Source organism: Gorilla gorilla, chromosome 16 (assembly GCF_029281585.2).
Source record: "Gorilla gorilla gorilla isolate KB3781 chromosome 16, NHGRI_mGorGor1-v2.1_pri, whole genome shotgun sequence".
Lineage (NCBI taxonomy): Eukaryota > Metazoa > Chordata > Mammalia > Primates > Hominidae > Gorilla > Gorilla gorilla.
The window spans coordinates 33,829,700-33,845,607 of NC_073240.2; the positions used below are offsets into that span (position 1 = coordinate 33,829,700).

The window sequence follows — 15,908 nt, forward strand, 5'->3', positions numbered from 1 at the left end:
AGCCGAGATCACAGCATTTCAATATAGCTTGGGCAACAAGAGTAAGATTCCGTCTCAAAAAGAAAAAAAAAGTGTAGCAATTTACATTTACCTTCCCCTTATAGTTCAAAAGCAAAGATTTATTGATTATTTAAATGAATCAATTTCTGGTACATATGTTTATACACGTTTACTTAAAGTAAGTACTTGGATGATTTTGCCACTGAAACCTCCAGTGGGAGAGCGGTTGCAGGTCATTTCCCATGACTTCACTGTTTTATGTCATTTATAATATCCACAACATAATTCTTCAGTTCTGTCCAAGTGTGTCCCTCATTTAGCAAACTTTGCCTTGAGAGTTTATGCTCACTTCATGGTACTTGGCATCACCTGCTTCATTTTCCAATTCGGGATAATTCTGCTAACTTTATTTTTGAAAAGGCAGCACTTTACCTTACATGGTTTCACGTGTTTGAGAAACTTTTGTAAGTGGTAGCCATTGCACAGCAAGTTAATGACAACTGGGTAGAAACATAGTTTAGGTATGTCCTACACTAAGGCATGTAATAAAATTGATTCTCCCAGTAACAATACTAATAGTTACCTCTTTGAGATTGCTTAGGAGCAGGAATTGAAAATCATCATTATCACTATTTGGCAGATCATTTCTCTGTGCAGCTGATCTTTTCCCTTATCAAAGTCCAAAATATTATTTTATGCATGATGCAGGATGACGATGAGAAAGGACTGGGGTTTTGAAGTTAGGACTTCATTCAACTCCTTGCACTGTGACCTTGAGAAATTAATCAGCTTCTTTGACACCTAGTTTTGTCAATTTTAGCAACTGAACAATAATAGTGATAATATTAACTGTGATGATACCACCCTTCCTGGGTTGTTCTATATGATATACACCCTATGGTACCAGTTACATAGCACATACTCAAGCGAATATTATTTCTCGTAGTTAGGCAACTTGAATTTAGAGTAGTCTCTGTGCTAGTTTTTTGCTTGAGGACATATTTGGGACATTGGACTTTCCTCCTCCTCCTCCCTCTCTGCCTCCCCCCCTCCCCCTCCCTGGAGTTTAGAGTGGTCTTTGTGCTTTTTTTCTGGCTGAGGACATATTTGGGACAATGGCCTTTCCTCCTTCGCCTCCCCCCTTCTCCTCCCCCTTCTTCCGCTCCTCCCCCTCCCCCATCCTCCTCCTCCTCCCTTGACTTTAGAGTGGTTTTTGTGCTTTTTTTTTGGTTGAGCACATATTTGGGACATTGGCCTTTCCTTCTTCCCACCCCCTCCCCCCTCCCCCTCCCCCTCCCTTCAGTTTAGAGTGGTCTTTGTGTTTTTTTTTTTTGGTTCAAGACATATTTGGGACATTGACTTTCTTTCTTCCCCTCCTCCCCTCCCCCCTCCTCCTCCTCCTCGAGTTTAGAGTGGTCTTTGTGCTTTTTTTCAGGTTGAGGACATATTTGGGACATTGGCCTTTCCTTCTTCCCCTGGCCCCTCCTCCCCCCTCCCTCCGTCCTCCTCATCCTCCTCCTCCCTTGAGTTTAGAGTGGTCTTTGTGCTTTTTTTTTGGTTGAGCACATATTTGGGACATTGGCCTTTCCCCCTTCCCCTCCCCCCTTCTCCTTTGCCTTCTTCTGCTCCTCCCCCTCCCCCGTCCTCCTCTTCCTCCCTTGACTTTAAGAGTGGTCTTTGTGCTTTTTTTTTTGGTTGAGCACATATTTGGGACATTGGCCTTTCCTTCTTCCCCTCCCCCCTCCTCCCCCTGCCCCCGTCCTCCTCCTCCTTCCCTTCCCTTGAGTTTAGAGTAGTCTTTGTGCTTTTCTTTTGGTTGAGGACATATTTGGGACATTGGCTTTCCTTCTTCCCCTCCTCCCTCCCCCCCCCTCCTCCTTTGAGTTTAGAGTGGTCTTTGTGCTTTTTTTTTGGTTGAGGACACATTTGGGACATTGGCCTTTCCTTCTTCCCATCCCCCCTCCCCCCTCCCCCTCCTCCTCCTCCCTTGATTGTAGAGTGGTCTTTGTGCTTTTTTTTTGGTTCAAGACAGATTTGGTAAATTTGCTTTCTTTCTTCCCCTCCTCCCCTCCCCCCTCCTCTCCTCCCTCCTCCTCCTCCCCCCTTGAGTTTAGAGTGGTCTTTGAGCTTTTTTTCAGGTTGAGGACATATTTGGGACATTGGCTTTCCTTCTTCCCCTCCCCCCCTCCCCCTCCTCTTCCTCCCCCACCCCCTTGAGTTTAGAGCAGTCTTTGTGCTTTTTGTTTGGTTGAGCACATATTTGGGACATTGGCGTTTCCTTCTTCCCCTCCCCCCTCCTCCCCCATCTCCGTCCTCCTCCTCCTCCTCGAGTTTATAGTAGTCTTTGTGCTTTTTTTTTGGTTGAGGACATATTTGGGACATTGGACTTTCCTCCTCCTCCCCCTCCCCTTCCGCCTCCCCCTTCCCCCTCCCCTTCCGCCTCCCCCTTCCCCCTCCCCTCCTCCTCCTCCTCTTCTTCTTCTTCTTCGATACAAAGTCTCACTCCCTCGCTCAGGCTGGACTGTGGTGGTGCGCGCATGCAGCATGCTACACCTTCTGATAAGCCAGTAGCAGGAGCAGCCTTGTGCCCTTTCCATACTGCATCACTCAACAAACGCTTGCTGCAGAGCACACATGGAATAAAAAACCCTAAGCTCCCCCACTTACTGCCCACGGAACTACAGGGTAAAATAATCAACTGTCCAATCCAAATATTTTAGGTGGTAGGGCTTGCGTTTTGCTGGTGGGGGAAACTGAACAATTAAGTGATTTCCCTTCAAGCGTATGGTTAAAACAAAATGGAAAGTTCTCTGCTTATTTAGGTTCTCTGCTTATTGAATCATGATGTTTCCTTTAAATTCTATGAAAACATTCCAAAAAGACCTAAATGTGATACTTATCAATTCTTGTACATGGTGACAGAATGAGTCACTTTTTTTTCTGTACTTTAAAAGCATGAAACCCTTCTTATTCTAGAAAGGCATGCTGAAGAAGTCTGGAAACACATCTGACTTCTCCATAACTTGTATATGGAGAAAGAAAATCTAACAGACAATGATAGCAGCCGATGGAAATCACATGTAAAGCATCAACATAGTTTTCCCACTCACTATCTTCCACTAGGTCTGTGACAAAAGATAAGTCCGCTACTTAGTGGAACAAAACAGGTAGGGGTGATATTCAGTGAGTACTCACAAGTACAGCTAGGGTGGGTTTTTGTCTGTTCGTTTTACGAACAGCATCTATTTTTGATTGTATTGATGCCAAACCAGTTGTCTCATTTTATTTTCAGTATCACCCAGAGTACAGGGGTAATTAATCAGGCAGATAAAGTGGCCCAGAGAGCACCCTGGCAAATGAGAGGTCATGATCCTGGTGGAAGTGAATGCCTGCAACTTAGCCCCAGCAGGCTGAAGTCATACAAGAAAATAAGTCCTTTGGTGATAGCTTCTCCAATTTTTAAAGCAGCAGCTAGAAATCCAGGTTTTATATAAAAATCTCCATATTTTAAAATATTTATTCCTAGTTCAATCTGTAAAATGCTGTGTTTGCCAAAGGAAACACTTCTTTGGGTCAGATTAGAGAAGAGAGTTGCTGGTTTCCTACTGAGGGTTGTCCATCTGTGACTGCTAGAATAGTTTAAAACTACAGCTAAGTGTTCAACATATAAAAATCAATAAACACAATCCAGCATATAAACAGAACCAAAGACAAAAACCACATGATTATCTCAATAGATGTGGAAAAGGCCTTTGACAAAATTCAACAACCCTTCCTGCTGAAAGCTCTCAACAAATTAGGTACTGATGGGACGTATCTCAAAATAATAAGAGCTATCTATCAATATCATACTGAGTGGACAAAAACTGGAAGCATTCCCTTTGAAAACTGGCACAAGACAGGGATGCCCTCTCTCACCACTCCCATTCAACATAGTGTTGGAAGTTCTGGCCAGGGCAGTTAGGCAGGAGAAGGAAATAAAGGGCATTCAACAGGAAAAGAGGAAGTCAAATTGTCCCTGTTTGCAGATGGCGTGATTGTATATCTAGAAAACCCCATAGTCTCAACCCAAAATCTCCTTAAGCTGATAAGCAACTTCAGCAAAGTCTCAGGACACAAAATCAATGTGCAAAAATCACAAGCATTCTTATACACCAATAACAGACAAACAGAGTCAAATCATGAGTGAACTCCCATTCACAATTACTTCAAAGGGAATAAAATACCTGGGAATCCAACGTACAAGGGATGTGAAGGACCTCTTCAAGGAGAACTACAAACCACTGCTCAATGAAATAAGGGAGGATACAAACAAATAGAAGAACATTCTATGCTCATGGGTAAGAATCAATATCGTGAAAATGGCCATACTGCCCAAGGTACTTTATAGATTCAATGCCATCCCCATCAAGCTACCAATGACTTTCTTCACAGAATTGGAAAAAACTACTTTAAAGTTCACATGGAACCAAAAAAGAGCCCGCATCGCCAAGTCAATCCTTAGCCCAAAGAACAAACCTGGAGGCATCACACTACCTGACTTCAAACTACACTACAAGGCTGCAGTAACCAAAACAGCATGGTTCTGGTACCTAAACAGAGATATAGACCAATGGAACAGAACAGAGCCCTCAGAAATAATGCCGCATATCTACAACTATCTGATCTTTGACAAACCTGACAAAAACAAGAAATGGTGAAAGGAATCCCTATTTAATAAATGGTGCTGGGAAAAGTGGCTAGCCATATGTAGAAAGCTGAAACTGGATCCCTTCCTTACACCTTATACAAAAATTAATTCAAGATAGATTAAAGACTTACATGTTAGACCTAAAACCATAGAAACCCTAGAAGAAAACCGAGGCAATACCATTCAGGACATAGGCATGGGCAAGGACTTCATGTCTAAAACACCAAAAGCAATGGCAACAAAAGCCAAAATTGACAAATGGGATCTCATTAAACTAAAGAGCTTCTGCACAGCAAAAGAAACCACCATCTGAGTGAACAGGCAACCTACAAAATGGGAGAAAATTTTTGCAACCTACTCATCTGACAAAGGGCTAATATCCAGAATCTACAATGAATTCAAACAAATTTACAAGAAAAAAACAACCCCATCAAAAAGTAGGCGAAGGATAAGAACAGACACTTCTCAAAAGAAGACACTTATGCAGACAATGGACACATAAAAAAATGCTCATCATCACTGGCCATCAGAGAAATGCAAAGCAGAACCACAATGAGATACCATCTCACACCAGTTAGAATGGCAATCATTAACAAGTCAGGAAACAACAGGTGCTGGAGACGATGTGAAGAAATAGGCACACTTTTACACTGTTGGTGGGACTGTAAACCAGTTCAACCATTGTGGAAGTCAGTGTGGCGATTCCTCAGGGATATAGAACTAGAAATACCATTTGACCCAGCCATCCCATTACTGGGTACAATCCCAAAGGATTATAAATCATGCTGCTATAAAGACACATGCACACCTATGTTTATTGTGGCACTATTCACAATAGCAAAAACTTGGAACCAACCCAAATGTCCATCAATGATAGACTGAATTAAGAAAATGTGGCACATATACACCATGGAATACTATGCAGCCATAGAAAATGATGAGTTCCTGTCCTTTGTAGGGACATGGATGAAGCTGGAAACCATCATTCTCAGCAAACTATCTCAAGGACAAAAACCCAAACACTGCATGTTCTCACTCATAGGTGGGACTTGAACAATGAGAACACGTGGACACAGGAAGGGGAACATCACACACCAGGGACTGTTGTGGGGTGGGGGTAGGGAGGAGGGATAGCATTAGGAGATATACCTAATGCTAAATGACGAGTTAATGGGTGCAGCACAACAACATGGCACATGTAGACATATGTAACAAACCTGCATGTTGTGCATATGTACCCTAAAACTTAAAGTATAATAATAATATTAAAAAAAAAAACTACAGCTAAGTGTTTAAATCAGATGTACCACCCAGATGGCAATAGTGAGCCATGGTGGCCATGGCTTTAGCAATTAGGTAAACATCATAAATGTGGGGCAATAACAGTTGTTTAAGTGTACTAGTATCATCAAAAGAGCAGATGATTTTTTTTACAGATGGTTTTTAAAAATCTAAAGTATAGTTTGGAACATTTTTAATCTTTACTACTGTTCATCACACTTTAGTCTAACCTGTATTTTAAGTGCAGATCATGATCACAATATACTTTCCTTCTTCCATATACTCCTCTTTTCCATCTCCAATCTTTTCTTAGTTTGAGATATATAAGATCATAAGACTTTTGCTGAGACAGAATGAGATAATGTGCTTAGAACAATACCTAGCACACAGCAAGAATTAAAAAACTGTAAGCATCTTCTCTTACCATGAATATTATTCCACTGTCAAAGCCCTCGCCAGGCTGGTCTACAGTTTGTGGAAAGCTAGGGTTAACTGTTACAACTTGGCTGTTAACACAACTTCTGCTTACAGAATCACTTCTGTTCCTGCCCTCTTTAGGAATCTGTGTCTTAAATTATCCCCTACCAATTTCAGTTCCTCTGAGGCAGCTGACAATCTTTTTTCACCTCAGAACAAAGAAAAAGAAACACAGGTCTCCCTTTGTAACAAGGGAGATAAGGGCCTCCTCCTCTCTTTTTCTTCTAGGAGACAGAGGTACTTTTCCACTTTTTTGTTTCTTTGTGAAATTGACTCATTTTCTCTCCCTAACTATTTAAACTCTGCTGGATGGGTAGGGCTTGAATTCATACACCATACTACTTATCGAATAATTTTCTGCTACTTGCAATAACAACATATAATCCAATACACCGACTCAGTTATTTTTAAAAGCGCATTATCATTCATTGAAAAGAAGGATGTTTTCATATATCTGATAAGGGGTTAATGTACAAAAAATATTTAAGGAATTCAAAGGCAAGAAAACAAACAGCCTGATTTAAAAATGAGCAAATAATCTGAAAATACATTTCTCAAAAGAAGACATACAAAAGGGTCAACCAATATATGAAAAAAATGCTCCAACATCACTAATCATCAGGGAAATGCAAACTAAAACCACGATGAGATATCACTTCTGTTAGAATCGCTATTGCCAAAGAAGTCAAAAGATTGGCGCCTGTAGTCCCAGCTACGCGGGAGGCTGAGGCAGGAGAATGGCGTGAACCCGGGAGGCGGAGCTTGCAGTGAGCCGAGATCGCGCCACTGCACTCCAGCCTGGGCGACAGAGCGAGACTCCGTCTCAAAAAAAAAAAAAAAAAAAAAAGTCAAAAGATTACAAGTATTGGTGAGGATATGGAAAAAGAGAACCCATGCACACTGTTGGTAGGAATGTAAACTAGTTTGTAGAAAACAGTGTGGAGGCTCTTCAAAAAAATTAAAACTAGAATTACCATGACCTAGAAATCCCACTACTGGGTATATATTTAAAGGAAATGAAGTCAGTATGTTGAAGAGATATCTACACTCTCATGTTGACTGCAGCGTTATTCACAAAAGCCAAGATATGGAATCAACATTGAGTGTCCATCAATGGACAAATGGTTAAAAAAAAAATGTGGTTTATATACAAAATGGAATACTCTAGCCTTTAAAAAGAAAAAAATAATCCTGTCATTTGCTACAATATGGATGAACCTAGAGAACATTATGTTACGTGAAATATGCCAAGCACAGAAAGACACGGCATGACCTCATTTATGTGAGAAATCTAAAGTCGAACTCGCAGGAACAGGGAGTAGAATGGTGGTTACCAGGGGATGGGGCAGAGAGGGGTAAAAAGTGGGGAAGGATTAGGGAGATGTTGATGAAAGGAAACAAAATTTCAGTTAGATGTGAGAAATAAATTCAAGATGATCTTCTGTACAACATGGTGACTGTAATTCATAACCATGTACTGTATACTTTAAAATTTCTAAACGAGCAGAGTTTTCGTGTTCTCACCGCATATAAATGATAAATATGTGAGGCAATGTATGTGAGGCAAAGTATGTATTAATTAGCTCAATTTAGCTACTCCACAATATATACATATTTCAAAACCTGTCATATACCATATATATACAATTTCTATCCGCAAACTAACAACTTTTTAGAAAAGAAATGTCTGATCCACAGATTGATTAAATTAGCAGTCATGAGTTAACATTAAATGAGGAAAAAATGTTACTGAAATTTTGCTGTCATTCTATCCTGAAGCAGGGGGTTACTGCAGCCATCAGTAAACAAGTCTCAGTGCCTGATTCAGTATCCAGTTATTTGAAGTTAAGATTCTGAACTTTCTGCCACAGGCACTACAAGCAAATGCCAAATACAGGGAAAGTCAACTAGATGGCAGCAGAAGGGAAATGATCCCTTAGTCATTCCGGGCTTCACAAAGGAGGATCAGGTCAACAATTTCCCAGCACTCTCTTGAGGATACGGAAGGGCTCACAACTCCTCCTCCTCCACCTCCTAGGGCTCCTTCCTTAAATTCTGTAATCTGCATCACATCATATTGCAGGGATGTGCTAAGAAACATACAGACATGAACACCCGAACAAGAGGAAGCTGAACAAAAATAACTTCCACCGTACCTAGAAAAAAAAACTTTTACTATGTTTTATATAACAGTAGAAGTCTATTCCATCTTCTCTTCTGCTTTAAAAATAAAATAATCATTTTCCAATCCAATCAAATGCATTTATGGTATTTTTTAAAATTAGAAATTGAATTCTATTAAAAACAGAATCCAAGGCTTTTCATTCCCTGTATAGACACAGTGCCTACTGGCAGCTGCAAGATGCGATGCTGTCTGGTTTAACACTTCAACTTAAGAGGAATATTTACTTCAGCATAGGAGAAAACCAAGTATCAGTTCTATAGAACCCGTTCAGTAGCATCAAAGAGGCATACCTGCAGGTTTTCAATTTCTTCTTTGTGCTCCCTCTTCAAGTGTAAAATAGCAGCTTGGTATTCTGTAAAATCAAAAAAGAAGCCAATTACAAAGAAGTACAAAACTAAGCACAAAATTTATCTACTGGTCCTCTTAGAAATAAACTGACTAAAATAAATGCCACAATTTGACATCAACCTTACAAGAGATGTTAAAAATTGCAGAAAGATAGGACAAGTAGCTCAGGGTAAAAGGTAAATTCCTTCCTTTTAGCAAACGCTGAATTATGAAAAGACACAAATTAAGCAGATGGGATAGGGTTAAAAGAAAAAGAAAAGGGATGATGAGTGTGTTCCAGATAAACACTGGGTCAGGAGTTTGTATTTAAGGAGTTGGAAATTTAGTCCCCACAGAGGACAAATACAGACGTGTTAAGAGCAGACAGGGCAGGAAACAAACGAAAACTTTCTATGTGAGATCAGAGCACTCTATTTTTAACTCTGTTTCAAAAAAGAAAAAAAAAATCTCCATTTGAATGCAAGGCTAAGTAAGCACCCAGGGCTGATTTTAATCTTTATCTCAGAAAGTCAATACTATTTGTCATTTGGATGAGAGATTCTAGGGTGAACTGAGGCTGAAAGGACAAAAATAAATTTCTGGTCCAATTTTAATATGAGTCTAATAATGTTTACTTCAACAATAAGTCCCAAGTGTACACAGGAACTCCAGCCAACCACTAAAACTATCATTCTGCTGGCGAAGCATGCAGCTGTCAAGACAACTTTATTTCCAGCAGAAATGCTAGGTGTGTGGGGTCATGGAACTATACAGGCTGCAGAGAACCACAAGACAAAAATGCTATGAGCACACATTTTTGTGAGATAAGCCAATTATTTTACAAATGTGTTTGGGGTCATGAGTATGAGTAAGCAAGAAGCAGTCTGACCTCATTTAAATATGTGTGAAAGCCAGGCTATTTCTGCAAGTAGATTTCCTAAATCAGGCATGACAGTTTGTGTTTTAATTAAAAAATGGAAGAAGGAAATCATTGGCAAAGCCATGCCAGAAAAGTAGTGTTGCTGCTGATAATTACGGCTAGATAGAACTCTACTGTTGTGGGGAAGGTGCTCCACTGAGCTGTGAATCCATCAGAAAGTTCTGTGGGTTCTAAATCCAAATCATACCTCGAATGGTCTGGTATTGACCACTTGTCATTATCCCCACCAGCACCATGATAATCCAAGCTACCACCATCTCCGCTAGATTAAAGCAGTATACTTCCGGAAGGGTGCCTGCTTCTACTTTTAGCACCGCTGTAACTGATGCTCATCAAAGCAGACTGAGTGATCTACATAGACATGAACCAGATCATCTCATCCTTGGTTTTTCACGCAATTAGAGTGAAATCAGAGCTCTCTGTTGCTGCCCATAAAGACCTCCATGTCCTGGTTCCTACATATCTCTCCCTATCATTTCATACCACTCCTTCCCCTTGTTCATCATACTTCACCGTACACTGGCTTTCTTGCCATTCCTTGAACTTGTCAAATTATTTTCTACCTCAAAATCTCTGCTAATATTGAAAACAATAATAACGGATTTCATTTGCTGAGTACTTACTATATATGAGCCATTATTCTAAGTCTTACTTTATCAATTCATTTCATCTCCACAATAACCCTATGATGTAGGTACCATTATTGTCTCCATTACCGATGAAGATAGTAATGCATAGAGACATTAAGTAGCTTGATCAAGGAAGTAGAATAATTTTCAAAGCCAGTAAACATGCTTAATTTAATGGGTGAATGCATAAAGAAATGATGGTATGTCCATATGATGGAATACTACTCAGCAATAAAGACGAATATATGCATCAACATGGAGCAATCTTTTTTTGGGGGTTTTTTGTTTGTTTGTTTGTTTGTGAGATGGGAGTTTCACTCTTGTTTCCCAGGCTAAAGTGCAATGGCACGATCTTAGCTCACCGGAACCTCCACCTCCCATGTTCAAGCGATTCTTCTGCCTCAGCCTCCAGAGTAGCTGGGATTACAGCCCACCACCATGCCCAGCTAATTTTTGTATTTTTAGTAGAGACAGGGTTTTACTATGTTGGCCAGGCTGGTTTCAAACTCCTGACCTCAGGTGATCCACCCCCCTCGGCTTCTCAAAGTGCCTGGCAAACATGAAGTATCTTAAAGGCACTATGCAGAGTGAAAGAAGTCAGTCTCAGAAGGCCAACCACTGTTCAACAGCATTTATATGACATCTAGAAAAGACAATCTAGAGGGATGAAGAAGAGATCACAGTAGTAGTTGCCAGAGGTTAGAGATGGGGGTTCGGGGAGGGGGTTGACTACAAAGTGGTAGCAAGCAAAGAAATTTTAGGGAGAATGATATTAGATATTATTCTCTGTCCTGATTATGGTGGTTGTTACATGAATCCATACACATTAAATTCAAGAAAAAGTACACCAAAAAAGGATGTTAATTTGTTTTAAATCTGACATTAAATATTATATTGGTAAATATTTTCCCTGTAAGATTCAGCATAACACAACAATACCTGCTACTGTTGTTGACATTCATCATTTTTCTAGTGCTACTAGCAGATGTAATGGATGAGAGAAAAAGACACAAAATCTACATAGATTGTAAAGACCAAAAGGAAGGTATTATTCTCTATGTTCATACATCTAGAAAAATCTAAAAGATCCAACTGATAAAATATTAGAATATGCATGTTTAGCAGAGTTGCTTGGTATTATGAACAAAAATATACAAAAATCCTCATAGTAGCAGTTTAAAAAAGAAAAGCATAACACTTACAGTACTTCTAAAAATACAAAATACCCAGAAAAAACTCAATAGAAATATGTAAAGACCTCATATAAGAAAATAAAAACATTTTATTGACATATTTTACTAAATAAAAAACGCAGAAAGACAAGTGGGCAAGCCGTGTTTTCGATTTATAAGACTTCATATTGTAAAGGTGTGAGTTTTCCCAAACTGATTCCTTCAAAATTTCTTGAGTTTTGTTTTGTTTGAATATAAGGAGCCCATTCTAAAATGCATGTGGAAGCATGAAAGTGCAAAGTGCCAATAAGAGCCAAGAAATGCATGAAAATATAGACTAAGTTAAGACAACTTACCTTACCTCCTAATGAGAATTATTTTTAATTCTTACAATGTAATTAACATGGCATGGTACAGACACAGGGATAAACAAATAGGCTAATAAGATAGAATAGACAGTCCAGAAAGATACCATGATTTTAGGGTCACTTGATATATGATAGAAATAGCACTGAAGATCATTAGTTACACAAAGAATGATCTTTTCAATAACTATTGGCTGGGAAAAAAATATTCTGTTCCTTTCTTACGGAAAAAGACAAAACTGGATCCTAACCTTATACTATAATCTATTCGAAGTCAATTAAGTGCTAAACTGTGAAAACCAAAATTGTAAATATGTTATAATAATTGTCTTATAAAATTTATCTTATAGCATAGTATTTTACAGCCTCAGGATAGAAAAAGGATTTCTTAATATTCACAAAGCAATATATATATAGGAAAAAACCTGATAAATTTGACATTAAAATTAAGAACTCATTTTTCTTAAAATATATCATAGAGAAACATTGACAATAGATCAATCTATCATCAAAAGAGATAACATTCCCTACAGAGTGGGAGAATATACTTGCAACACCATCAATCAAGATCTAGTATAAATACATAAATGCATCCTACAAAACTATAGAAAATGAAGCCCATGTGAAAAATGAGCAAAAAGCATCAACAGGCACTCTAAAAAGATGATATACAAATAATAACTATGTTAAAAGGTGCTCCTTATTAGTAATCAGGAATATTTAAGGTCTGACAACAGAGCCTTGGTGAAGATGCAGAACAGTGGAAACTTCCATACACTTCACTTACAGCAGGAGTGCAAACTGGTATAATCACCATGAACAATGATGTTTTCTAATAAAGTCAAAGATAGTCATGCTTTCTTAACCAACAATCCTAACCTTAGGCATACATAAGTAACAAAACTATGAAGAAAAGCAACCTTTCTGTCAGTGGACAGCACCAAAGGAAGCATTGTCTCTCTTCCCACTGCCGTCATGTCTACACGTCAGAGTCCCTCAAAGGGCCTGAACAGCTGTGGAAGCTGCTCATCAGAGGGTTGGGGTTTGAAACCACTGATAAGAGCCTGAGGAGTCATTTTGAGCAATGGGGAATGCTCAAGAACTGTGTGGTAATGAGAGATCCAAACACCAAGTATTCCAGGGGCTTTGGTTTTGTCTCATATGCCACTGTGGAGGCGGCGGATGCAGCCATGAATGCAAGGGCACACAAGGTGGATGAAGAATTGTGGAACCAAAGAGAGCTGTCTAAGAAGATTCTCAAAGACCAGGTGCCCACTCAACTGTGAAAAAGATATTTGTTGGTAGCATTAAAGAAGACACTGAAGAACATCATGTCAGAGATTATTTTCAACAGTATGGAAAAATGGAAGTGATTGAAATCATGACTGACCGAGGCAGTGGCAAGAAAAGGGGCTCTGCCTTTGTAACCTTTGACAACCATGACTCTGTGGATAAGACTGTCGTTCAGAAATACCATACTGTAAATGACCACATCTGTGAAGGCAGGAAAGCCCTGTCAAAGCAAGAGATGGCTAGTGCTTCATCCAGCCAAAGAGGACAAAGTAGTTCTGGAAACTTTCGTGGTGGCCATGGAGGTGGTTTTGGTGGGAACGACACCTTTGGTTATGGAGAAAACTTCAGTGGTCATGGTGGCTTTAGTGGCAGCTGTGGTGGTGGAGGATATGGTAGCAGTGGGGATGGCTATAATGAATTTGGTAATGATGGGAGCAACACTGGAGGTGGTGGAAGTTACAATGATTTTGGCAATTAAAACCACCAGTTTTCAAATTTTTGATGCATGAAGGGAAAAAACTTTGGAGGCAAAAACTCTGCCTCCTATGACGGTGGAAGCCAGTACTTTGCCAAACCACAAAACCAAGGAGGCTATAGGGGTAGCACTAGCTATGGCACTGGCAGAAGATTTTAATTACTGCCAGGAAACAAAGCTTAGCAGGAGAGTAGAGCCGGAGAAGCGACAGGGAAGCTACAGGTTGCAACAGGTTTGTGAACTCAGCAAAGCACAGTGGTGGCACAGGGCCTAGCTGCTACAAAGAAGACACGTTTTATACAATACTCCTGTGTATGGGCAAAAGAGTTAAGGACCATATTTGTGATTAGTTGTATAACAGGCTATTTTAATTTCTGTTCTGTGGAAAGTATAAAGCATTCCAGCAAAGGGTTTTAATACAGTGGTTTTTCTGCACCCATGCTATCAATTGCTAAATGTAATAGTCTGATCATGAAGCTGAATAAATGTCTTTCATTTGTTAAAAAAAGAAAGACTAGCAAGCACTAATATTAACAAAACTAACAAGAATGGTGGTTTCCAAGAGAAGATGAACCAAGTTGGGTTGTGATTGAGCAAGGAGGTGTTATATGGGTGTTAAATGAAAAATTCTTTAAATTGGATATTTTTTACGAAATTATCTTTATGCATATCTAACATTAAACAAAAGAAAACATACTTCTCTTTTGAAAACTGGTTACATTCGTTTTCTCAAACATCAGTATAGGCAAAACAGAATATCTGAATTCATAAAATAAGAAGCAGAAAGTGACTTAGTAAGTTTAATCTCGTGTAAATGTTGAGTCCCAACCCATGTCATGATAAATATCTAAACCCTAACCAATTCCAAGCTTCTACAAAGTAGTCAAAGGAAAGCTACTTAAACCAAGCTTCTTGCGAAATTTATGTACCTTGACAATAGCATCTACATTCTAAATAGAAATTATGCAGACTATATTTTGAAATGATTCATTTTGTGTAAATTGTACCTATATGGGTGTGACAGATATCGCTATGACTAATTCATTAACAAACCGATGAAGGAGACTACTGCAAAGCTAACATCTAGGAAAGCATGATTCATCTCCTCCTTTAACAAATATTTTTACCAAGAGTCCCAGTGTGACGGGTGGCAGGAAACACACTCCCATCCCAACAAGGATGACAGAATCCCTGGGCAGCACATAGAAGGAGGAAGCTAATGCCTTTACTACTGGCATTGGTGAATGCTCACTTTGAGTGTTCACAAGAGAGTAGTAAGAGAATATAAAGGTTACAGAATAATGTCCATGAGTCAAAACTAAGTTAGTGCTTTCCAAATGTGTCTTGTTAGTGGCAGCCCCCTGCCCCCCAATGCTTCTTGAGGCTTGCAGATGCCTGAGTGTGTGTGAGGATGGGGAGGCAGAGGTGTCAACTCAAGACCAAGGAGGTGTGTGTTTGTTAAAAAGAGAACTTGACCCTAGCGTTGGTATTCAGTAGCTCTGGGACCTTATAAGCGTGTGAAAAGGAGGAACGGGAATTCTACATCAGGGTTGAAAAGGGCAGACTCATTTGAAGTCACATTAGCCCCTAATGGAAGTTATTAAATCAATTTAAATAATCTATTCCACAAGAAACAAGTCTTAAGAACGTTTTTTTGAAAACAATAATGTAGTCCATGAAAGACAGAGAAAGGAGTAAGGCTCCTAACTGGCAGGATTCAACATTTTGGAGAAAAAAAAAAATGAAAGAACTTTCTCTGTAGAAAGAAAGCTCTTTCTAGTCTAGTATTTAGCTAATTGGTTCCTTCCCTTTATGTTGCACAAACCTTCCTTTTTGATCAGTTCACAATAACAAAACATCCTGTCTGCCAGGTGTCATTACAAGGTTTGTGCCCTCCAATTTGTGAAGAGCAGAATTACAGATGATTCCACAAACACAGAAGGCATGTAGTAACCACTGCTGAAGTCCATCACTTATTAAATGAGTTTACCTAATTACATATGGGTACAGATAACATTATTGAGGGTTATTTTTCAGGAATAGTTCTAAGCACTTTACGCAGATTAACTCTTGC

General features: G+C 39.3%; 1 protein-coding gene and 1 pseudogene across 8 annotated transcripts in view; one reads left to right on the forward strand and one right to left on the reverse strand.

Annotated features, from left to right (window-relative positions):
• The window catches only part of FMN1 (formin 1), a 423,460-nt gene that overhangs the window by 227,992 nt on the left and 179,560 nt on the right, over positions 1-15,908 (reverse strand). For all 8 annotated transcript variants that reach the window (XM_031002405.3, XM_055363225.2, XM_031002406.3 and 5 more), the window contains one exon: positions 8,924-8,985. In XM_031002405.3, coding sequence (XP_030858265.3) covers positions 8,924-8,985 — 62 coding nt within the window. The remainder of the gene's footprint in view (positions 1-8,923; positions 8,986-15,908) is intronic.
• Positions 12,972-13,993, forward strand: LOC134757339 (heterogeneous nuclear ribonucleoprotein A1-like; annotated as a pseudogene).